The sequence below is a fragment of the Sus scrofa genome, chromosome 6, assembly GCF_000003025.6.
Source record: "Sus scrofa isolate TJ Tabasco breed Duroc chromosome 6, Sscrofa11.1, whole genome shotgun sequence".
Taxonomy (NCBI): Eukaryota; Metazoa; Chordata; class Mammalia; order Artiodactyla; family Suidae; genus Sus; species Sus scrofa.
The window spans coordinates 69068130-69092021 of NC_010448.4; the positions used below are offsets into that span (position 1 = coordinate 69068130).

Here is a 23892-nt window from a genome sequence, read left to right on the forward strand (position 1 = left end):
CTCCTGATCCTTAACCCACTATGCCAGCCCAAGGATTGAACCTGTGTCCAGTGGTCCCAAGACAAGCACTGGACGCAGCTGTGCTGTCGATCCTGTTGTGCCACAGCGGGAACTCCTCTATCTTGAACACTGCAGCAGTGTCACTGGCATATGCAACTGAAAACTGAAAAAAAGCTCCTCAAACTGTATACTTTTAATCAGAGCTTATTACACATAAATTATACCCCAATAAGTTTTGGGGGGGTGTTTTTTTAGGGCTGCATGTGGGGCATATGGAAGTTTCCAGCCTAGGGGTTGAATGGGGACTGTAGCCAAAGGCCTAAGCCACAGCCACAGCCACGCAGGATCCAAGCCACGTCTGCAACCTGCACCACAGCTGAGAGAGGCCAGAGAATGAACCTGCATCCTCATAGATACTAGTCAGGTTTGTTACTGCTGAACCACGATGGAAACTCCCTCAATAAGCTTTTTTTAAGTACACACTAAAACTCTCATTTGTGAATAATGAAGAAAAAAGTCAAACAAAGTAATCCAGAAGAGCTTGCATTTAAAAATAGGTCCATATAATTGTCATGAAGAACTAATAATTCAAAAATGTTCTATTAATGATTACAGTTTAATTAATAAATTAATAAACGTTAATTTATTTAAGTCATTTAAATAGTCCTAACGGGATATTAAACACTCTAATGTACTCTACTGCAAAATCCATACACCTTTTTTTTTTTCTTCTTTTTAAAAAGGGCCAAATATGGAAGTTCCAAGGCTAGGGGTCAAATCGGAGCTGCAGCTGCTGGCCTATGGCCACAGCCACAGCAGTTCCAGATCTGAGCCACACCTGTAACCTATGTTGCAACTTATAGCAATGACTGATCCTCAACCCACTGAGCAAGGCCAGGGATCGAACCCACATCCTCATGGATGCTAGCTGGATTCTTAACCTGCTGAGCCACAACAGGAACTCCCCATATAATTTAAATTTCTACATTGTCCTAGGAAATGGGAAGCAGACACAGGTTTATTCTAAGTTGACAAATACCTAATTTTGTTTCGGACTCCATTCTATCCTCCAAGAAACGAATACCTGTTACGTGACAATGAATTTATCTTTACAATTTTTTAACTTAACAAAGTTCAAAGCCTCCATATTCCAAGGAAGTCAAAATAAACATTAAATCGAAAAACCCTTGGCAATTCTGAAGAAAACTTAAACTTGCTACAAAGGACCACAGGCAAAAATAGCACAAATTATTTCTGTACGAAAGAATGTTCCACAGAATCCTTAGAGGAGTTGGAATAAGAAAGAGAATAAATCAGATAAATTTAGGAAGTGCCAAAAATAGACATTTAATTAAATGTGGCAACATCTTTGTTATTCAAAATTCCTCTGATCAGCAGTCATGAAAGAATTTTTTTCCCATAAACTTTTATACAAAAACCCAACAAGAAGAAGCTCACATCCGAAGTTTTTAGGGTTCCGTGAATTCACAGACATGCATGCCTACTAGGTCATGGCCACTTTTTGCATTATCCCCATCTCTGAGTCCCAGTTTCCTCATCCTTGAAATAATCTTGAAGGCCCCTTCTTTCTCTATCACTGTAGGTTCAAAATAAGGATTCCTTATAAAAACAAAAATTCTAAGTATCAAACTGGGGAGCAAGTGAATGCGGATGTGAAAAGTCATTCACTTATTTAGAACGCTGCGTATTCCAAGCAAGGTGATACCACCTCCCACACACAAGAAGGTATTATAACATTACGTAATAGTCAAGAAACATAACAAGTCCAGAAATAAAAAACATCTCTACTGTTCAGACATGTCCATGTTTCACAGTCATGTAGTAGAAAGATCCCTCAACGGGCATCTGTTATCAGCTTTGTAGAGGGCTGGCATTCACAGAAGGCGCCTCGTCTTTCTGAGGCTTAGATTCTTATTTATTTAGAGCTTTTTGGAACAGGATTTTCAAAGTGCTTCCAACTACAGTGACCTCCCAAGAAAGAAAAAGAGAAACAAGAGTTCCCGTCATGGGGCAGTGGAAGTGAATCCAACTAAGAACCATGAGGTTTTGGGTTCGAACCCTGGTCTTGCTCAGTGGGTTAAGGATCCAGCGTTGCTGTGAGCTGTGGTGTAGGTTGCAGACGAGGCTCGGATCCCGAGTTGCTGTGGCTGTGGTGTAGGCCAGCGGCTACAGCTCCACTTAGATCTCTAGCATGGGAACCTCCATATGCTGCAAGTGCGGCCCCAAAAAGCAAAAAAAAAGAAAAAGATAAATGGTGCTTAAATTACATTTGGTTAACTGTCAGAAGAGCTGCTCAGCCTCACGCTCAGTATCCTGCACATGTATCCAGAACCATGCAGATTCTTTATTAGTATATCAGAAATCCCTAAGAATTCATTCTTTCGTCAAATTGGGTGATTTCACATTAGTAAACACATAGAAGGACTGTGTCAAGGAACCTTAAGACACATTCATTTTCCTCTCAGCCTACAGGATATATTCTAGGACGCGTCAAGAAGGAATGTCCACGACAGCGACCTGGTCTCAGCAACCGTACAGTCTGTAGCGGTTCGAGTTCCTTTATTTGAGCTGCCGTGAAATCCCAGGATTAAGGCAGGTGAACACTCACACTGCATGTCAGGCGACCAACCAGCACCATGATGCTCATGTTACTTTTTATTTTGGATTTTTTTAAAGGATTGTTATTTTTAAAACAATTTTGTTTTATAGTCATGTGAAATAGTTACATAGTTCCAATATCAAATTTATAGAAAACAAATTTGTTCCTGGAAGTCAAGCTTCTTTTTCCCCTCCCTGCACTTCCAAACACATTAGGGGAGAAGAACGGCCTTTGGATTCGAATCCTGAGTGTCTGACCTTGATTGTGACTTAACTTCCTTGCATCCACATGGTGCTAATAATGATGGAGCCTTCCTTCTTTGGGGGGTAGGGTTGTGAGGCAGAAATAAGACCACCAAGCGTGGGACTCGGCCTCTCGGGCGCTCAGTGAGGACCAAGCAGTGGTACTGGGCTCTTGTCAGAGGCTTGCCACAACCCTGGGGGGCAGACAGGCCTGGAGGGGACTCTGGAGGCGCCACATTGCTGGCTGAGGTCCCGGAGCCCCGACTCCAGTCTTTGAACCTCAGCAGACACCACAGTGCCTAATCCTAAGAGTCAGGTCCTGTCATACTCTCTGATCAGCACAAATTCCCTACGGCCAGCACGGGCGAAAAAGAAGCTTCTTCCCACCCAGGGCAGTGTCAGAAGACTCACCGTGTTCAGGGCATTGAGCGTCGTGTCATCCCGAGATGCAGCGACACAGCCATCCTCCGTGGAGCCGCCGTCGCACATCCCTGCAAATGCCGCCATGCTCCTTGGGGGACGGGAAGGGACACCATCAGCACAGACACCGAACCCCCATTTGCAGGCTTCGTCCAGAACGACATCCACTACGACATGCGTGATTAAGCTTCTGCTCTTGTTTTAAGGGAAAATCTAAGTGCCTTTGCAGTCCACCCTTCACTCACTCAGAAAAAGAAATGTTATTTTTATTCAGCTCCATTTGGCATCTCTTCCCACGCTTTATCAGTATTCAGAGTTTAGATTTGAGGGCATGAATAATCTAAAACTATTTGCCACAACATTCAGCTAGATTACAATCTTTTGAAGGAAAAATCTCTGGAAAACAGGTACAATTAAATCCTCTGAAGCTTTACTTAATTCCTTTCAAACTATATAGCAATTGCGCTTAGGCAAATGGAAAGTAGAAAAAAGGTAAAAAGAAACCTCAGTAGCCATTCACGCCCCTGCAGCCTCCATCCCCACTGCAGCTTCCGAGCCGCACTGCTGACGACAGAACAGCTGGAGCTCAATCACTGCACCAAGTCTTGCTTTAGGGTTTTGTTGCACCACTTGTTGGTACTGCAACAAGTCCCGGAACGCAGCGCAAAGGCAGGCTCTGTTTGCACTAGGACTTGTCCAGGACAGACTTAAACTTCTCATTGTGTGGACTAGGAACTGTCAGGTTGGCAAGTATTCATATGGGTAAAGCCCCCAAAATGGACAGTTTAGGTCAGGAAGCAATGAAGAGCCAGAAAGCAGAGCACTCTGTAATGGGATTTTAGGATGAGCTGAACGAGCCGATTGTTGCCCTGTATTGAGAAGTGTGGATAACCGTGTGCATGTCTTACGAAGTTCCTTTCTGAAGTGTTCTAACAGCGGCCTGGGGCAACACCAAGGGGAAGAGCGTGGCGTTACCATGGCAGGCTAAGAAGGATCAGGGCTCGGACTAGAGAGGATATAACAAAACAAAGGCAGAGGGTGCCCAATACATCAAGAAAATTTCAGGGACTTCCTGTGGTAGCTCAGTGGTAATGAACCCGACTAGTATCCAGGAGGACGCAGGTTCAATCTCCGGCCTCACTCAGTGGGTTAAGTGTCCAGTGTTGCTGTGAGCTGTGGTGTAGATTGCTAATGTGGCTTAGATCCTACATTGCTGTGGCTGTGGTGGAGGCCAGCAGCTGCAGCTCTGATTTGACCCCTAGCCTGGGAACTTCCATATGCTACATGTGAGGCCCTAAAATGCAAAAAAAAAAAAAAAAAAAAAGAAGAAAAGAAAAGAAAATTTTGGGGAAAGGAGAAAGTTTATGGCCTATTGATCAACTCAGAAAGCAGGATGTGTGGCCCCCAATTACCTCGCTGCCCTCAAGTACATAAGGAGGTCACAGTCATTGACTCCAGGCATCCAAACCAGTTCTTCGTGCTGGGTCACAGTGTCACCGTCGGGAGAAAGGAAGGGTTGCAAATCCGGAAGTTTGGCCTGTAAGAAAGGGATGAAGAAGTCACGATCGAGGCACAGGACAGAGCTGCCTTTGCAGGCAGGCCTTGGGGACAGAAGTTTAGAGCTTCTTTCTTTAGGTAGTACTGAAACAACAGAAAAACAGTGAGTCGCTGAAACTGGCCTATTCACCACAGGATCTCTGCACCGCAGCCAATTCCACAAGGCACTGCCTAACCTCCACGAGCAGCAGCAAACACCATAGAGTAAACCAGGGCCGACAGAGTCCACGGAGAGGACAGGCAATGGACACGTGTGTTTAAAAGAAATTATAAAACAAAAAATGTCTCGGGAAATAACAGCATCTCGATGAAGAAGGGAAAAGCACCCACATTTCCAATATAGCATGTTTATAAAGAGACATATATAAATAATAGAACCTCATCTAAGGGTGTTTGATAAAAAATTAAGTGAACTAATGCTACTTGCAACAGTGTTGATAACAATGAGTCAGGGTAAACATCCAACAAAGCCATAAAGGTACAATTTAAAACACGATCAGAGTTCACGCCACGGCATCTCTGACCTGGGGGGACACAGGTCGGGTCCTCAGCCCCACCCAGTGCACAGTGCGTTAGGGGCCAGTGTCTGCTCAGCTCTCATCCCTGGCCCAGGAACTCCATTTGCTGTGGGTCAGCCAAAAAAAAGGGAAAAAAAAAAAATTAAAAACATGGTTGAACTGAATGCTCATGACAGAAATCAGATGAGTGGCTTGAGGAAGAGAGGACTGCTTGAGGGGCAGGAAGGCACATTCTCAGATGGCACGTGTGTGATGTCTTGGTATGAGCTGGCACGGCAGACTGAACACCCCACCTGAGACAGGAACGGGTTACTGTGCATCGAGAACACCTCGATTAATTCTTTTGAAATCTCTGAACAGTGCTCAACAAGCAAGGTTACAAGTCAGTTATGTTAAGGATTCGACTGCCTCTGGGCATCTTCTGGCCCTGGTCTACTGCCAGGGCCGAGCAAGAGTGAGCAGGCACCAGGAGCACCATGACCATCAGAGGCCCAGGAAAAGGCAACCCTCTGTAAAACACACGTGTTCTTATTTTCTCAAGTTACGAACATGGTCACGTTAGTCTAATATTTTAAATTAAGAGCTGCAGTTAAAAAGCTCCAGTGTCCACAGAACCCAGGCGAAAAGTGTAAATGAAGGAAACAGGCAGAGTGTACAGCCAAGAGAAATAAAAGGAGAGCCACCTATTCCACTTTAAATATTCTACTGTCCACAGTAAACAAAACGCCACATTCCAACTTAGACGAGCCATGTTCCGAGTGCTCAGAGCCTCCTGTGCCGGGGCTCCCACACTGGGCCTGGAGGTATCAGGTGCCAGGGAGTGAAGGAATCGAGGTGCAATGAAGAGAGCAGCCGCATCTAGGGACAGCTGCTGGGCAGGAACCAGAACCAGTGGCTGCACATCCTCCAGTTGCTTCCACAGCCAGAAATCTTGGCTTTAATGCGAAAGCTCAAGTTTTGAAACGTTGGTTATTCAACCCTTAAGACAACTGTGTGGCAAACACAATATTCGTAGGCCTTGCTGTCGGCCGGCTCGGGGCCTGCCTTCTCTGCCGTCTCTCAACGTGCAGCAGCCACTGCCCTTCCCCAACACGGAGGCCCTCCTTTAATTCCGTTTCCACGTGTAGAAGATGTAACTGCACGCAACACTCACTTCTTGAACCACAGTAACATACGAGAAGACAGTTAAGACACAACAATTCCTCATATTGGGAGTCTCTGACATTTCGACTGAGCTCTGCTTTCCCAGCACCAAGTACAGTAGCTGGCATAGCAGCTCTCTGCTATTTGTGAAGTCAATTAAAAAGTACTGTCTTGGAGTTCCCTGGTGGCTTGGTGGTTAGAGATTCAGGGCTGTCACTGCTGTGGCACAGGTTTGATCCCTGGCCTGGGAACTTCTGTAAGCTGGTGGGCATGGACAAAAAAAGAGTACCATCGCTGTAGAGGAGAGACAAATGGCCTAGACATATAATCAGTTTACAGAAACGGAAATGCCAAGCGCTCTTAATCATAGGAAAAGATGGTCAACTGTGCTGACAAGAGAAATGCCAATCGATGACAGTGAGACACCACTCCCCACGGTCAGACTGACATAAATGCCAAGGTGCAGTAAGGTACACGGCTGTGTGTCAGCACTCACCCAAGCTGCCGGCACAAATGCGAAAAGGGACAATCTCTACGGAGGGGACTTTTGCCACCTCCTCAGAATTACATGTGTATTTGCCCTCTAAGCCAACCATCCCCTTCTGGGTAAAACATACTATCCCAAAGATACAAAGTGGCAAAATCAAACTTCTATGCACAAGCTACTCATCACAGCATTACTGGCAACAGCAAACGACAGGAAGCAACACAAACGCCCAAAGGTGGGACTGGAAGAATAAAGAGGCAGAGGAAAGTGAGGCGGAGCGCTGCGGACCGCACAGAGGGAACACGGCTTACTGCACAGAGGGAGCACCTGGAGAGATGCCAGAGGACCAAAGAAAGCGGGAAAAGTGTTTCTATTACACTCCTGGGGGACTGGGGGGATACAAACAAGAATAACAAATCAAAACCTTAAATTAAAAACACTAAATAAACAATTACCCATTATGGAGGGAGGGAACAGGGAAAGAAGGTAAATTATTATTATTGTTGTTGTTGTTATTTTGGCTTCACTCGCAGCATTCTGAAGTTCAGAGGCCAGGGACCCAACCTGCGCCACTGCAATAACCACCGCCACAGCAGGGACAACTCACGATCCACAACCCACTGAGCCACCAGGGAACTCCAGGGGGGGATTTTTTTGAACAGACTTCATTTGAACGTTTGATTCTGGGGCCATGTAAATATTTTACATAATTATAAAAACAAAATTAAGTTTAAAGAACAGCAATTTCTTAAGAACTTTAAAGCAAAATGAAATACATCCACCTATGTTTTGAATTTGTTCCTCTCCAGGAATCATTTCAATTAACTTTAAATATTAATTTTCCTACAGAGCTTTCATGGGATATATTCTTTTTTTTTTGGTCTTTTGACTTTTTAGGTCCGTACCCGCGCATATGGAGGTTCCCAGGCTAGGGGTCTAATTGGAGCTGTAGCTGCCGGCCTACACCACAGCTCACGGCCATGCCGGATCCCTAACCCACTGAGCGAGGCCAGGGATCGAACCTGCAACCTCATGGTTCCTAGTAGGATTTGTTTCTACTGTGCCACGACAGGAACTCCCCCGTGGGATGTATTCTAAGGCCAAAAAAAACTTAATAGTAAGAGGTGTTCAATAATCATATTCTTTGTAGCAGGGTAAAAAAAAAACTTAATAGTAAGAGGTGTTCAATAATCATATTCTTTGTAGCAGGGTGAGTACTGTTCTTCTGGGCTGCTATATATTTATTATGAGATTAAAGCAAATGAATAATTACATTGGTGTCATTTAAAAATTGGTTTTGAGGCAGGGGAAAAAAGATACAGATGAAAGAAAATTTTCATTCATAAAATTAAATACAAGGTCTAGATAAAATTTTGAATTTGAATTAAAATATCAGAAAGAAACCACAATATATTTTATCTTTTTTAAAAAGGGGAGAAAAACATTATTTCCTCATCTGCTTCCTGAAAAGGCCTAGAAATAGTAACCAACCTAACAGTAATGAACACCCCAGCAGCCAGTCAAAAAAACATCATTTTTCACTAAAACCAGGAGGACTCCTATCAGAAAAGTTCAGTTCTACATTGAGGGCCGGGGCTGAGCGTGACGAGACACTGACATTACGCCACACTGGAAAAGATTCTACCAAAGACCACTGAGCTTGGGCTGAAGGACACGGAAGACAGCAAGGAGAGGGGCCTACTCGTCTTCCGAATGGAGGACTTAATCATCTATGAGAATAACTGTAATGAGTGAGCAGATAAATAATTTTAAATCCATTGACGACTGCTGGAAGATGCTGGAAGAACCAACTCGATGTTTTGAAAACTGGTGAAAAGGGAAAGATTCAAGCATTTACCTCGCCTGTCCCATGTGTTTCAGGGAATCATAAGCTGACAAGGGGAAGGCAGATCAGCCAGGAAGGGAAGGAATGATATGATTAGAGTGTTGCCACCTTAAAGGGGGATGATCTAGGTAACAAGCCCAACAAGACACGATCTAAGTAGCAAGGAATGGCTGCAAATCATCATTCAAAGAGACACAGGTGCCTGACAGATGACATAGCGGCACCCGGAAGCATCCTTGCCAGGCGCAGGGTACCGCACGAGAACACGACTCGACCTCCAGATTTAACTCTTAATTTTCAAGATACGTCAAGGCCAGGGAACAAGTTCATGACACATAAAGATGTAATCAGCCAAACAGTCTGTGGTGCCCCTGTGGAGAAAGACCACCCAGCTTCTTCACACACACTGAGAGGGAGAGAAAGAGACAACAGCAGATCAAAGGCGATTTAAGAGTCCTGCAACCAACTGAAACGCATGGCTCTTATTTCAGATTCCAATTTGAACTGAGGAGGGGAGAGAGGGAGAAAATTAGGGAAATCTGGATACAGCAGACACTTGAATATTAGGAAACTGCTAATTTTCATGAGGTGTGTAGGTTGTGACTGTTTTTTTGAAAAAGAGTTCCTATTTCTAGGATATTCCACAACTGAAATGATACATCTGCGATCCCTTTCAAAACAACGGTGGAAAGGAGTTCTCTGTGGCGCTGTGGCCTGGATTCAATCCCCGGTCCAGGAATACCCACATGCTGCAGGCATGGTCAAAAAACAAACAAACAAAAATGTAACTGTTAGTCCTAAAGGCTTGGAAAATACAGTTGAGAGGGGGCAGCCAGACGCCCCCCAACAGGCCACATACACCAAGAGGAGATGGGCATTAAGAGCAGCACATACAGCTTCCTTCCGCTCGTCTCAGGCATAACCCAAGTCCTGCGATAAGAACTATCTTCTAGAAATTAGATGTCCCTAATGGTTTCTGTGTTTTGGTTTTAATATCCCTTCAGTTCTTAATTTCTTTTTCATTACAGAGTTAAAATAGGTTCTTAAAAATATGAATGATATATTAAGAAATGCTCGGAATTCCCGTCGTGGCTCAGCAGAAATGAATCCGGCTAGGAACCATGAGGTTGCGGGTTCCATCCCTGGCCTCGCTCAATTGGTTAACGATCCGGCGTGGCCGTGAGCAGTGGTGTAGGTTGCAGACGCAGCTTGGATCCCGTGTTGCTGTGGCTGTGGTGTAGGCCAGCGGCTACAGCTCCCATTCGACCCCTAGCCTGGGAACCTCCTCCATATGCTGCAGGTGCGGCCCTAGAAAAGACAAAAAAAAAAAAAAAAAAAAAAAGAAATGCTCAACACTGGACAGAGAATTTTCTGTTCCCTTATAAGGAGTCGCCTGTCTCTAATACGAAATGGCTACGGGGCTCAACCCAACATCCATCCCAACTCAACTGACAGTCCAAGCAATCATGGTAATAAACCATTTTCCTCAAGTCTAGATATGGACATAAGACCTGAATCATGACAATGACACGTGGGGACTAATGGAGACCCTGTGGGGAAATTTTCCTTCCTAAGGAGAAAAGAAGCGAGATCCCGTTCCTCCTCTCATGTTTGCTGCATTTTCATTACTGCAAGATCTACTGTTACTTTAGGTGCATTTAAAAAGAATACATAGGAGTTCCCATCGTGGCTCAGGGGTAATGAACCTGACTAGTATTCACGGGGATGGGGGTTCCATCCCTGGCCTTGCTCAGTGGGTTAAGGATGGGGAGGTGCTGTGAGCTATGGTATAGATCGAAGACACAACTCAGATCCAGTGTTGCTGTGGTTGTGGTGTAGGCCAGCAACTGTAGCTCTGATTCGACCCCTAGCCTGGGAACATCCATATGCCGCAGGTGTGGCCCTAAAAAGCAAAACATAAAATATAAAATAAGACAGATTATAATCACAGCATAGGACGTACAATGAAGCCCTACATGAGAGATAATAAAATAGGAAGGTAACAAGTGCATCTTAGAATCAGTGAAATTCAGCTCCTGGCCTAAGAAAGACGGCAGCTCATGGGGACCATCGAGCCCTCAAAGCCAAGAGAACCAGAGAGAAGCAGGGCAGAACCCCAGGCCTGTGTAGCCAGAACATGACTGATATGTGAGTCCATCAACAACCATGTTCAGCCAGAGTTTTCTGGCCCTGCCTGTCAGAGCATCCTAACTGACAGATCCAAAAAAAGAGAGAGAGAGAGATGACAGAGATAACGCCAGAGTCTTAGTAAACTGAATAAAACATGAAACACACAGGTCGTGACATCACAAGCTTCTTTTTTTTTCGTCTTTTTGCCATTTCTTGGGCCGTTCCCACGGCATATAGAGGTTCCCAGGCTAGGGGTCGAATCGGAGCTGTAGCCGCCGACTACACCACATCCACAGCAACTCGGGATCCGAGCCGCGTCTGCGATCTACACCACAGCTCACGGCAACGCCGGATCCTTAACCCACTGAGCAAGGGCAGGGACCGAACCCGCAACCTCATGGTTCCTAGTCGGGTTCGTTAACCACTGCGCCACGGCCGGAACTCCACAAGCTTCTGATTGACAAACATTCTAGCCATTCTGACTTTTCTGCAGGAAATGGGGTTTTTAAGAAGTTAAAATGAAAGTATATAGTAACCAAATGTTCATGCAGACACGACCAGCCAGACATACACCAAATCATTAAGCTTCTTAAAAAGAAAGCAAACTCCCTCCGACACGTCCTACAACATGGCAGCACCTTGAAGCCATCACGCTAAGAAAACAAGGCAGACACAACAAGGCAAACACTGTGCCATTCCACTGACGGGAGGTAGCTAAAGCTCTCTTCCAGGGCCCAGGACGGAGAAAGAGGCTGCCAGAGATCGGGGGAGGGAGAAGGAAGAGTCAGCGCTTCCCGGGGACAGGCTTTCGGTTTGGGAAGAAGAAAAAGTTCTGCAGGCGCAGAGAGGTGAGGCTTGCACGAATGTATGAATGAGGGTACGTAACGCCACTGAATTCCACACTTTGAAATGGTCAGAATGACCACTTTTATGTTTTACGTGTTTTGCCACGATATTTTAAAAAGTATGTGGTGCTCTGAAAAAATAAATCTCTACATTTATATAAAATTCCTACTAGCATAACAAGAGTTCAAAGGTGCTGCTGAATAGATTAAAGGGCCAGCTGAAAAATAAGAACTAAAAACCTATTAAACAAAGAGGAGTTCCCTGGTGGCCTCATGGTTAGGACGAGGTGCTTTCACTGCTGCGGCCTGGGTTCAAGCCCCTGGTCTGGGAACTGAGGTCCCATTACAGAGGCTGCTGCCCGCCATGGGCACATAAACAAACAGATAAAACCCTTGAAAGAAGGTGCGGAAATTTCTTTTACCTGATGGCTAGGACCAACACGAATTTCTCCCTGGGTGCTGTTCAGCCTCCTGTTATGAAAAGAGCACATCAGGTTAGCACAATATAGTTCTGACATAAACATTCACATATTTTTTCAAGGAAAACAATTCACCTGAAATAAATGAGGGATGACTCAGGAAGAATTAACTTCCCCACTTTTTTTTTTTTTTTGCCACCCTGGGCCAGGGTGTCCAATCCAAGCCACAGCTGCAACCTACACTGCAACGGTGGCAACGCCGGATCCTAAACCCCTGTGCCCAGCCAGGGACGGATCCTGCGTCTCAGCGCTCCGAAGATGCCGGCGGTCCTGCTGCACCGCAGGGGGAGCTCCTCCCCACTGGTCCTAACGTCGCCTTGTACACGTAACTCCCCCCACCCCACCGCACCCGCACGTCTCTAGAATCTTTTTCTAAAAAGCCCTTTACTGCAGCTCCCTGTCTTGGGCACCTACACCATCATCCTTTCAACCTCAGAGAGAGGAACGCTCCTACGGCACAATCCCAATACGTGCTTCCTCTTTTCAAAACACTTCAGGGTGCCCTACGATAAACCTCAGTAAAATATAAATAAGATATTTTATGATTCCCGGCACACACTGGGTCATTCATTCAATTACTCATTTAACAAATATTTATTGAGTACCTGCAACAAACAAGGAACTGCCCTAGGTGTTGGGGACAAAGTAATGAGCAAAAATATCATTCCTGCTTTACTGGAACTTCAATTCTCATTCAGATAAAAACCAGAGAAACAAGTAATAGGTCAAACGATGAAAGGGTCAGGGAATTAAGAGATGGCAAATGATGAAATATTTCTTTATACAAGACGGACGGGAAGCCCTTCCCAGTGAGGTGTCCGCTGAGCAGAACATCAGGGAGGCGAGGGGGAGCCGGTGTGCCTTGGAGGTGGAAGACCCGCCTCAGGTCTGTGCCAATCTTACCGCATTGGCAGGCTCACCGCCCCTTGCTCCAAATCCAAGCCAACCAGTCCCCTTCCCAAAACCACTGTGTCGCCAAAGGCTGCTTCATCTCCTCCTGATGTCACCTCACATACCCCTTCGGGGACCACTCATTCAGCATCTTCCCATCCCAGGCCTGGCGCAGGGCACGGGGAGGGCACACAGCAGTGGACAAAGAAGGGCAGTTCCCGGCCTCCCGGAGCAACTGCCGATCACTACTAGCTGTTGACTATCCTAGGAAAACAGCTTCCGGCCCAGTGACAAGTCCTTGCTGCGTCGACAGGCACCTCTGAACTTCCACTAGTGCAGAAGGGAAGGCTTTTGCAGGCTGGGAGCTGCTCGACGGTCATTTGTTGACTTGGACTGAGCTGAAGAGCAGAATCGAGCAGCGAAGAGCGAAGAGGAAGTGGGGTCCCCTACCCTCCTTGCAGGGTCTGACATCCCCACCAGGAGCCCCGAGGCCCAGGGAATGAATTTCAGAAAACTATTCTTTCCTTCAGGTCCAGCACTTTCTCCTCTTAACCCTGACACCTTTTCTTGCCAAAACCCTTTTTTGGCAAGGTCGGCAGCAGGGGAAGAGGGAGGACTAACACGCAGAAAATGCTCAGGGAGGCGGCATCTGGGCCCTACACGCCAGGTCCAAGCACCACAGCCATGCGCACCAGGCGCTGCAGCAGAAAACCGGGGACCAAGTGCTACGGGGGTGATGAAACCAGGAGGCCGAGATGAGGAGCACGGGGCAGGCAAGGGGGCTTCCCAGTAAGGCCCCGCCCAGTGGGAAAGCGAGAAAGAGGGGCCGGTGGGAGAAAAGCCTGCTCCAGGGCGGGCGGGGGGTGTTAGAACGCGGAGCTGGAAGACGGTTGGCATTCTCGAAGGTTTATGTGGGAATTACGAGAAGAGAAGCCGTTTGGGGAGGTATGCAGAGGAGGCTATTTTAATCTGAGTTTTAAAAACAACAAGCAGTGTTACCAACCATTTCCCTTCCAACTTGTCCCTTTCTGTTTCGTAACTTGCATGAGCAAAAATTAGCTGCCAAAGGCTCTCTCCTTTATTTCTAAACACTTTCCAAATGCTTGCCTGCATACAAGCAGGCCAAGCCAAAGCACATCATCTCAGAGGGCTTCAGCCACAGCCCGTCCAGGACGCTGTGCCCACGGCTCAACTTTCAGGTTCTTCCAGAAGGTCTATGTTATGCCAAGGTTCCCAAAAGGCTGCTCATGAAAGCACCTTGCCTTCACTGTTCCACGCACTGCTAAATCCTGAATAATTCCAGGACAAATATCCCTGATTCTTTCTTCTTTTTTTTAGGGCTGCACCCACAACATACATAAGTTCCACGGCTGGGGGTCAAATCGGAGCTGTAGCTGCAGACCTATGGCACAGTCATGCCAGATCCAAGCCGCATCTGCAACCTACACCACAGCTCAAGGCCAGGGATCAAACCTGTATCCTCATGGATACTAGTCCTGTTGGTTTCCACTGAACCACCACAGGACCTCCCCGGTTCATTTTTATTTTCACATTTTTCCTCTTTTTTATTTTTTATGTGGGTTGGGGGAGGGTTACTTTTAATATTTTAATCAGTCAATATTATCATATTTAGCTCAAAATTGTGCCACAATAATAAAAACTCCAAATACTTTATTGAACAGAACTGCTTATATCCCCCTCTTATTTGGGTAAAAATAGAAGACTAATAAATATTAATAATGCTAACAATAAAACAAGTGAGACCAAAAACTGTGTCGGGATACCTTATGAACCTAAATTACAAATGTGCTTCTCTCTTTCATGTCTATATCAAGAAAGGGTACTAAAAAGTACCTTTATTAAGGAGTAGATTAGATTAAAAAGAACCTTTTAAAATTATAAATCAATTTTTACAGCAAAAATATTTCTCTATCCTAGGCAATTTTTTTCTTGGGGGGGAGCTATGCTCATGGCAAGTGGAAGTTCCAGGGCCAGGGATCAAACCCACGCCACAGCTGTGACCCAATCTGCTACAGTGACAACACCAGATCCATAACTCGCTAAGCCACCAAGGAATTCCTATCCTATGCAATTTTTAAATGTTACGGTTTCACAGGAAGAGATGCAGCGTGGTGATTTTTGAGCAGGAGTGGGATCCAAGGCAAGTAGACAACAGCACTAGTCACTACAGCAGGGACTCCTGAATACAGAATACATGGCAGAAATACGTTTTGGGTCCGAGAGAGAGGTTGGTAGCAAAAAATCCTATTAGAGAAAACTATATGCAACTGACAGAAAAACTGTGAGAATATGAACTAAAGAAGAAAATCAAAAAGTGGGTTGCTGGGAGTTCCCATTTTGGCGCGGCGCAGCGCAAACAAACCTGACTGGTATCCATGAGGTGTCAGGTTCGATCCCTGGCCTTGCTCGGTGGGTTAAGGATCCAGCATGGCTGTGGCTGTGGCGTAGGCCAGCAGTTGTAGCTCTGATTGGACCCCTAGCCTGGGAACCTCCATATGCTGCAGGTGTGGGCCTTTTAAAAAAAAAAAAAAGGTGGGCTTCTTCCTGCGAAGTTGCCGGTATCCAGTTGTGCCTGGAGTCCAGGGAGCCTCTCAACCCCTCCTCCTTTGATGCTTCCTCCCCTGCCCCCCATGAGTCTCTTCAATGGTCCCCTTTCACCTGCAGCAGTGGCGACACTGCAGTGACTAATCTGGACTTAGCCGACCTCCCGGCTCTGGGACTGCAAGCTCTCGGAGGGAGTTGAGGAATGCGGGTTTCATTCACTTCTTCTAGCCCCCGGAACCTGAGACTGTTCTGAGACCTGAGACCAGATGCCTGTCTGGCATCACTTCTCCTTGAGGACAAACTGAAAATCCCTTGGTTACAGGAATATTTCCGGCCTACTATGATGTAAAACGTGACAAAAATCACCAGGAATTATTCTTTAAAGGGAGTAGCTACTCTCTGCAGAAAACACACTTAATCATCATATGCTGAGTACTACATTTTTTCCTTTTATGTACAACAATTCTCAAACTTTTTGGACCCCTTTACACTCAAGTTATTGAGTATCTCAAAAAAGTTGTATCTTAGAGGAATTTCAAAATATTTCCTTAATTTTAATCTCAACAGACTTATGACAAAATAAAACATATTCTTATAAAAAATAATTGAATTTAAACAAAAAAACCCAGTAAAAACAGAGGTATAGTTTTACATTTTTGCAAATCACCCTAATATCTGACTCAGTAGAAGGGAGGTGGATTCTCATAGCTGTTTCTACAGTCAATCTGTTGCAATATGTTCTTCCAGCTTAAATATATGGGAAAAAAATCTATGAGTTCCCTTGTGGTGCATGAGGTTAAGGATCTGATGCTGTCACTGCTGTGGCTTGGGTTTGAATCCTGGCCCCAGAACTTCAGCACGAGCAGAAAAAATAAGTTGAAAAAAATCTGGCCTCACACAAACATACAACTGGGGAAACAAAGACTATGTGAATAGTCTTTTTGATAATTACAGATATTCTTTTTGATATGACATCAAAACTCAACCGGTGATTCTTCTTTGTACAATGTGAATCTTAAAACCTTATCAACGATCTTTAGGAATCTTTTACATTAAAATCTATCTTTGGGAGTTCCCGTTGTGGCGCAGTGGTTAACAAATCCGACTAGGAACCAGGAGGTTGCAGGTTCCATTCCTGGCCTTGCTCAGTGGGTTAAGGATCCAGCGTTGCCGTGAGCTGTGGTGTAGGTTGCAGATGCAGCTCCAATCCCTTGTTGCTGTGGCTGTGGTGTAGGCCAGTGGTTACAGCTCTGATTAGACCCCTAGCCTGGGAACCTTATATGCCATGGGAGTGGCCCTAGAAAAGGCAAAAAGACAAAAATAAATAAATAAATAAAAATAAAATAAAATCTATCTTTGAATCCATCTTCAACTGATTTTGTCACTCATTGGCTAGATGGAAAATATTAGTTCACTAAGTTTTGCAGATCTTCCAAATGTTAGCATATTTGGAACATAAATGTTACAACATACACAGTATTTCTTAAAAATAACATTCATTAGTATCACCACACATCTCAAAGGAAAAGCCTATAAGCACAGAGAAGCTGTAAAGCTCAAAGCAGTAGGTACAAGTTCTTCAAAATTCTAACTATTACTTGAAAGCCCTAATTTTTGCATCAGCTGTTTTCCTTAGAATGGCAGGCTCACTTCCTTCATTTTCAAGAAAATATCTGCCAATTACCCAAACGAGTGAGCACAGTTTGTCAGTTATTCTTTCCAATAAAAAATGGTGCTCTATGAAAGAAGTGGCTCTTTGAGCCTCTGACTCAACTCACGTGTGTCTCTGGTCTGCACCAGCAGCCTTTCATCCGGCTTCCCACCTCATCACATGGACTATGGCAAAGACTGGCGCTCAAGGGCTGCGATTTGATCAAATTAACAATGGGGCCTGTAAACCAGCCTTGGGAAGCACTGGATAGCATACATTCTGAACTCCAGAAAATACTGGAAGCCAACTATAATGATTTGGTTGTTTGCTGTTTTCTATTACTTGTCCTTCTGTCTACATTCACTCCTTCCTCAGTCCAGCCCCCCAACATGAAACATGAGAACCTTACACTTTGTTCAGGAAAAGAGACACTGACACGCGTACCCTCTTCAGAAGTATGACACTTTACACAGAGAAGGGCCCTAAGGAAAGGACAGGCACTGACGGCGCCCATATTAATGGAAGGCAAAGTCTGGAGCCACTTTTGGAAGTCCCTGGGACCAGGAGTAACTTGGGGGCTGCTGTCCAGTAAAGGTTAACTGGAGCAAATTTTTAAAAACACATTGGAGGTTACAGTTCCCTTGCGGCACAGCGGGGTAAGATCTGGCATTGTCATGCTGTGGCTCAGGTCTGATCCCTGGCCAAGGAACTTCCACATGCCAAAAAATATTCATATATTTTGGAGGTTAAAATTCAAAAGGCCTTTACTCTAGAAAATGCCAGGGTAATCCTTCAATTACTAGCAAGACCTAACTTTCTATCTGCTCTACAGGTGCTCTATAGTATTATCTCATTTCCATGTATTAATTCATTTAATTCTTTTTCTTTCTTTTCTTTTTCTCCCACTTTTTAGGGCTGCACCCGCAGCATATGGGGATTCCCAGGCTAGGGGTCTAATCGGAGCTCTAGCTGCCGGCCTACACCAGAGCCACAGCACCGCCAGATGCGAGCTGCATCTGTGACCTGCACCACAGCTCACGGCAATGCCGGATCCTTAACCCACTGAGCAAGAACAGGGATCAAACCTGCATCCTCATGGAGGATAGTCAGATTCGTTAACCACTGAGCCATGACAGGAACCCCTTAATTCATATTTTTATACTAATGAAAGCGCTAGTAATGTTAGTCAGAGAAATTCAGATTTTATTCTATCTTATGTTTAAAACAACATAGCTACTAACAAAGTTTCTGCTTGCTGTACAGCACTGCTTCATTAACAAGGTACGTTTGGGCAAAAGCAGGGTGGCCATCCATTAAAGAAGGAAAATCCAGACCAAGGACAGTGTAAATCCCAGTAAAGTCAGATAGAGGATATTATACATGTAATAAGCAACCAAAGATGGAAGTCGTATCTCAGGACAATGCAAGACACCCCTATGCACACCTCTGCCTCGGGGTTTTCACGTATGCACGTGGTCTTAAACTCAGTCATCTTATACCTGCATGACAAACACAAAACAGTGCTACTAGTTATCACCTGCTAAGCACTCTCTACGCCGAGCATCCATTATTTCATTATTCCCATGACACCTCTATGAGGCAGTATCTCCATTAATAGATAATAATAGCAGTAGTAATTACAGCATCAATAACGAAACAAATGTGTACACTGAACATTTACCAAGTACCAGGCATTCTGAGCTAAGCAAATTCCATATATCTTCTTATCTAACCTTAAGGATGACCCTGTAAGGTAGGTAGGTGCTATTATTACCTGTCCAGACAGGAAACCAAAGCGAAGAGAGTTTATGAAATTGTCCAAGATCACATAGCTGACAGGTGGGAAAAACTAGAATTCAAACTCTAGTTGACTCCAAAGTCAGAGCTCCCACCCACACTCCCATAGAACACAGTGATTAAGTTACTAAACCAAAATCACACAACTAATTACAAACAGAACCACTACCAGAAGCCATATCCTTTTCCCTAAGTCAGTTCTGTGTTCACATCAAGCACCAAAAGCAGACAAAATAATCAAAAAGTTACTTTCTTAAGTTTGAAAAGCATGTTAACAGAGAAAACCTATCAAAGTTAAAGGCTGATTTAATCAACATCAAAATGACAAAATTATATGGAATTCCCGCTGCGGCTCTGCTGGTTAAGAACCCAACTAGTATCCATGAGGATGCAGGTTCCACCCCTGGCCTCACTCAGTGGGTTAAGGATCTGGTGCTGCCGCGAGCAATGGTGTAGGTTGCGGATGGGGCTCAGATCCCGAGTTGCTGTGGCTCTGGTGTAGGCCAGCAGCTGCAGCTCCAATTCAATCCCTAGCCCAGGAGCTTCCATATTTCCTGAAGGTGTGGCCATAAAATGGGGGGAGACCAACTTATCGAGTTGGAGAACAAATTACTGGTTGCCAAGCATTCAGAACAGCAGGGGAAGAGAGAAGGGAGTGGCATATTTGTGATTATGGAACAGATAATCTGCGATTATGGAACACAAAGCTACACTTGTAAAACGGCAAAGAACTATAGATACAATGAACTCACGTCCCAAGTTCAGGGTTTGGGAGATTTTTTTAGGCCACACCCATGGCATGTGGAAGTTCCCAGGGCAGGAACTGAACCTGAGCCCCACAGCGACCTGAGTGGCAACAGCAGATCCTTAACTGGCCATGTCACGAGAGAGAACTCCTCCAAGTCCAGCTTCTGATGCTACTAATCAATTTACCTATTGGGGAGCGTGAGCAAAAGATGCACCAGAGCACTGAATCAATGAAAAGTTGCTCAAAGTCAAAGATGAGGTTAGTTCACAGACTAGAGATAAGAAAGCAAGCCAGACATGAGAAAAGTCAAATAAAACACAAATAGATTCCCTCAAAATATACCGCCCACAGCTGCACAAGTAACTGAAGAAAGAATGTCACAGTTAATGAGCAATGCGATTCAAGGAATTAACTCAAGTCACATATTTTTTTTCTATTTGCTAGGGATGTCTCTTGCTGGGTCATCTTTTTTGAGACATCCTTAGCTGGGAATCATTTAAAAAAAAAAAAAAAAAAAGACCCCATCTTTACTAGCAAGGAGGTAGAATTTCTCTGGCAGTTAATGTAAATAATGAATATTTTTTTCAAAACAGCTGAATTTAATTCCCATTATTCTGCAAATATTTGCTTCGGAATACGAAAAAATAGTCCCAGAAGCCAAATTACAACAATAATGGTAAGTCATTGTGTTTATTCCTTGAGTTAAAAAAAAAAAAAAATAGAGAGAATTTCATTGTATATGAAATCTGATACAAAAGAAACCGATGTAATAAAGCAGTATCCATGGCAACTACAACTTAATATTTCAGTCCTCTTCAGCTGCAGTGGATTAAATAAAATGACAAGATGTTCCCTTTGAAAAGTAACCTGTTACCATGGAAACGTTTTCGTCTAAGAAGTAAACAGGGAATGGACAGAAAGGAGCTGGAAGCCTGCAACTGAATATCAAAAAGGGAGAAGCATCTATGCAAAGGAGACAAGGAGGCAGCTGGCCAGACGCCGCAGGCTCCTTGGGAAGAGCTTGTGGGCTGGAAGCAGGAGCCTGCCCAGACCAAACCACTCCTTCACCTGGAAGAGGGGGCAGTGTGTGGGTGGCAAGGGTCTGTGGACGCTCGCTCAGGGCACCCAATATTTCTGTACGGTCATGGTGACTGCTTAGGACAAGGACTTGGCTCTACAGGGGAAGGAGAAGGACAAGAACATGGGGTCACAAACTGGCAGAACAGAGGCCGTTCACAGTCAGCTGACTTGACCGCTTCCCATCACAACGCACGGCCAGAAGGTAACGGCAGAGCAGGCGGTGGCCAGCCCCAGAAGGCTGGCGCCGGTAAGTGTGCAGTCAGACCTCTGCTCTGTGGCCAGCGTCATGTGAGAATGAAATCACAGAGCGATCCGTCTTTATCTGTTCTTCAGATCTCAAGGCTCAGACAGTAGCTCGCCCATATCTTTTCTATAGGGCGTCAAGTTGAGCGGCAAGACTGACATGAAACCAACAGAAAGAAGACTCTAGAAGCTCTACTTTCTAGCTCATTCAGAAAAAGACCATAGAAATAGACTGTGGGTCCAGGATGAAATTCACCAAATTTTAGGAAAATCAAAAGGCGAGAGTACAGCAGAAATTAACACAACCTTGAAAATCCATTATACATCCATAAAACGCATTTTTTAAAAAGGGGATTTACCAGAATCACTTCTTTTTCAAGGGTAGTGGGCAGGAGTGAAAAGGAGAGACTGGTAGGAAGGAAGCCCAGAATGGTGTGCTGAGTTCTCAAATTTCTCCAGCAGGAAGACCTGTTTCTAAAGCTTTCTTTTCAACAAATTTGAAACTGGCTCCTTCCTTCCTCCCTCCCTCTCTTTTTCTTCTTTCTAGGGCCACACCCAAGGCATATGGAGGTTCCCAGGCTAGGGGTCTAATGGGAGCTGCAGCTGCGGGCCCACACCACAGCCACGATAACTCGGGATCTGAGCCCTGACAACACCAGATCCTCCACCGAGTGAGTTCAGGGATCAAACCCACATCCTCATGGATACCAGTCAGGTTCGTAACCCGCTGAGCCACAATGGGAACCCCCCTTCCTGCCTTTATGGTTGCATTTGCAGCATACGCAAGTTCCCAGCCAAGGTGAACAGAGCTGCAGCAGAGGCCTACATGACAGCCACAGCAACACGAGATCTGAGCCCCATCTGTGGACTCTGCTATGCAACGCCAGACCCTTCACCCACCGAGTGAGGCCAGGAATCAAACCTGCATCCTCAAAGAAACAACATTGGGGCCTTAGTCCTCTGAGCCACAATCAGAACTCCAAAATGTCTTAAGTCTGATACAGCTTCTCAAAAATCCATATAGGAGTTCCCGTCATGGCTCAGCAGAAACGAATCCAACTAGTAACCATGAGGTGGTGGGTTCGATCCCTGGCCTCACTCAGTGGGTTTAGGATCCAGCGTTGCTGTGAGCTTCGGCTCCGATCATCCATTGCTGTGGCTGTGGCAGTGGGCCTGCAGCTGTAGCTCTGATTAGACCCCTGGCCAGGGAACCTCCATGTGCCCAAGTGCAGTCCTAAAAAGCAAATAAATAAATCCATATATATTTTGTTTTGGCCTCACCCACAGCATGCCGAAGTTCCTGGGCCAGGGATCAAACCCGTGCCACAGCTGCGAGCTGCACGACAGCAGCAGCAATGCCGGATTCTCAACCTGCTGCACCCCAGAGGAACATCTAAATTCTGTTCCACTACATGTTCCCATTCACTGTTGGAAAGAAAAACATTTCCCTAAATTGGAGTAAAATCCCAGTTTTGTCTATAGCCAGGCTGTCCCAGGATGCAGCCACCCGCCAGTGGGAGCGCGGAGCTGTTACACACACTGGAGTCTAGATGCCCACGTGCAGAGTCCAATGAGCCCAGATTAAAATTTTAGTCCAAGACTCTGTGGGCTCTCAGTGTGATGCTGAGGACACAACTCAGTCTCTCTGAGCACATCTACAAAATCAAGTTTGTAACAGCGACTCTATGGAACTGCGGTAAAAATAAAAGGCGACCCATGGAAAGAAGGCAGAGGGCCTGCTGCACAGGAGTCATTCCTATTATTAGCGCGAAGCCCTGGCAGGCCTGAGGATAGGAGATAACCCCGCTGTTATGAGTCCCCAAAGTACCACCCAGCTCTCCTTCAGCCTCTTGCCACGGTCATGATTTAACAGTTCATTTCCGTGCTGAGACCGCAAGCACCATGTGGGCAGGCGTCGCATCTGACCGTAGCTTACCACTATAGGCCAGAGCCCATGGGCACTCGCCACATAGATTCTAAATGAATAAACGACTACGATATTGTAACTCAACTATGCCTAGCCACAAATAGCAAAGAAGTGACTCACTGCAAGATTAAGTCAAATCCCCTGTGACAGAAGGCCAGCCCCTTCAAGCAAGGTTGACCTGAAGCAGGCCTGATAAATGGCCCAGGGGGAACAAAATTCGGTATTTGTTCAAAGGAAAAGACCATCAGCGCTGGAAGAGTTAATGTTCCAAATTCAAACATAAAGGCAAAGGTCAAGACAGGAAGTCATTAAAATCCAGAATCATAATTTTCTAAAATCTTCTCTGATGGCAAGTTCCCCAGAGCTCATCTGATCCCAGGCATCTTGCTTAACAAAAGAAACTCAAGCCCGGGGACAGAAAAGTGCTCTGTTGAGGGGTCACAGTGAGTTAATTACAGAGGATCCCAAGCCTCTCTCCTCCCAGAGTCCCTGAACGTAATTCAGAGTTCAGCGCCAAGAACTTAGGCACTGGCTAGGAAGTTCCCTTGTGGCCCATGGGTTAAGGATCTCGTGTTGCCGCAGCTGTACCGCAGGCTGCAACTGCAGCGTGGATTCAATCCCTGGCCTGAGAATGTCCACATGCTTCGGGTGCAGGCCCCCTTCCCCCTAAAAAAGAACTTAAGTATTGGCTAAAGAATAAGAA

At 45.4% G+C, this 23892-nt stretch overlaps 1 protein-coding gene across 1 annotated transcript in view; it reads right to left on the reverse strand.

Annotated features, from left to right (window-relative positions):
- RERE (arginine-glutamic acid dipeptide repeats) overlaps nucleotides 1-23892 on the reverse strand; it is a 304090-nt gene that overhangs the window by 113364 nt on the left and 166834 nt on the right. Inside the window, 3 exon segments of the mRNA XM_021095277.1 lie at nucleotides 3274-3373; nucleotides 4695-4819; nucleotides 12231-12279. Coding sequence (XP_020950936.1) covers nucleotides 3274-3373; nucleotides 4695-4819; nucleotides 12231-12279 — 274 coding nt within the window.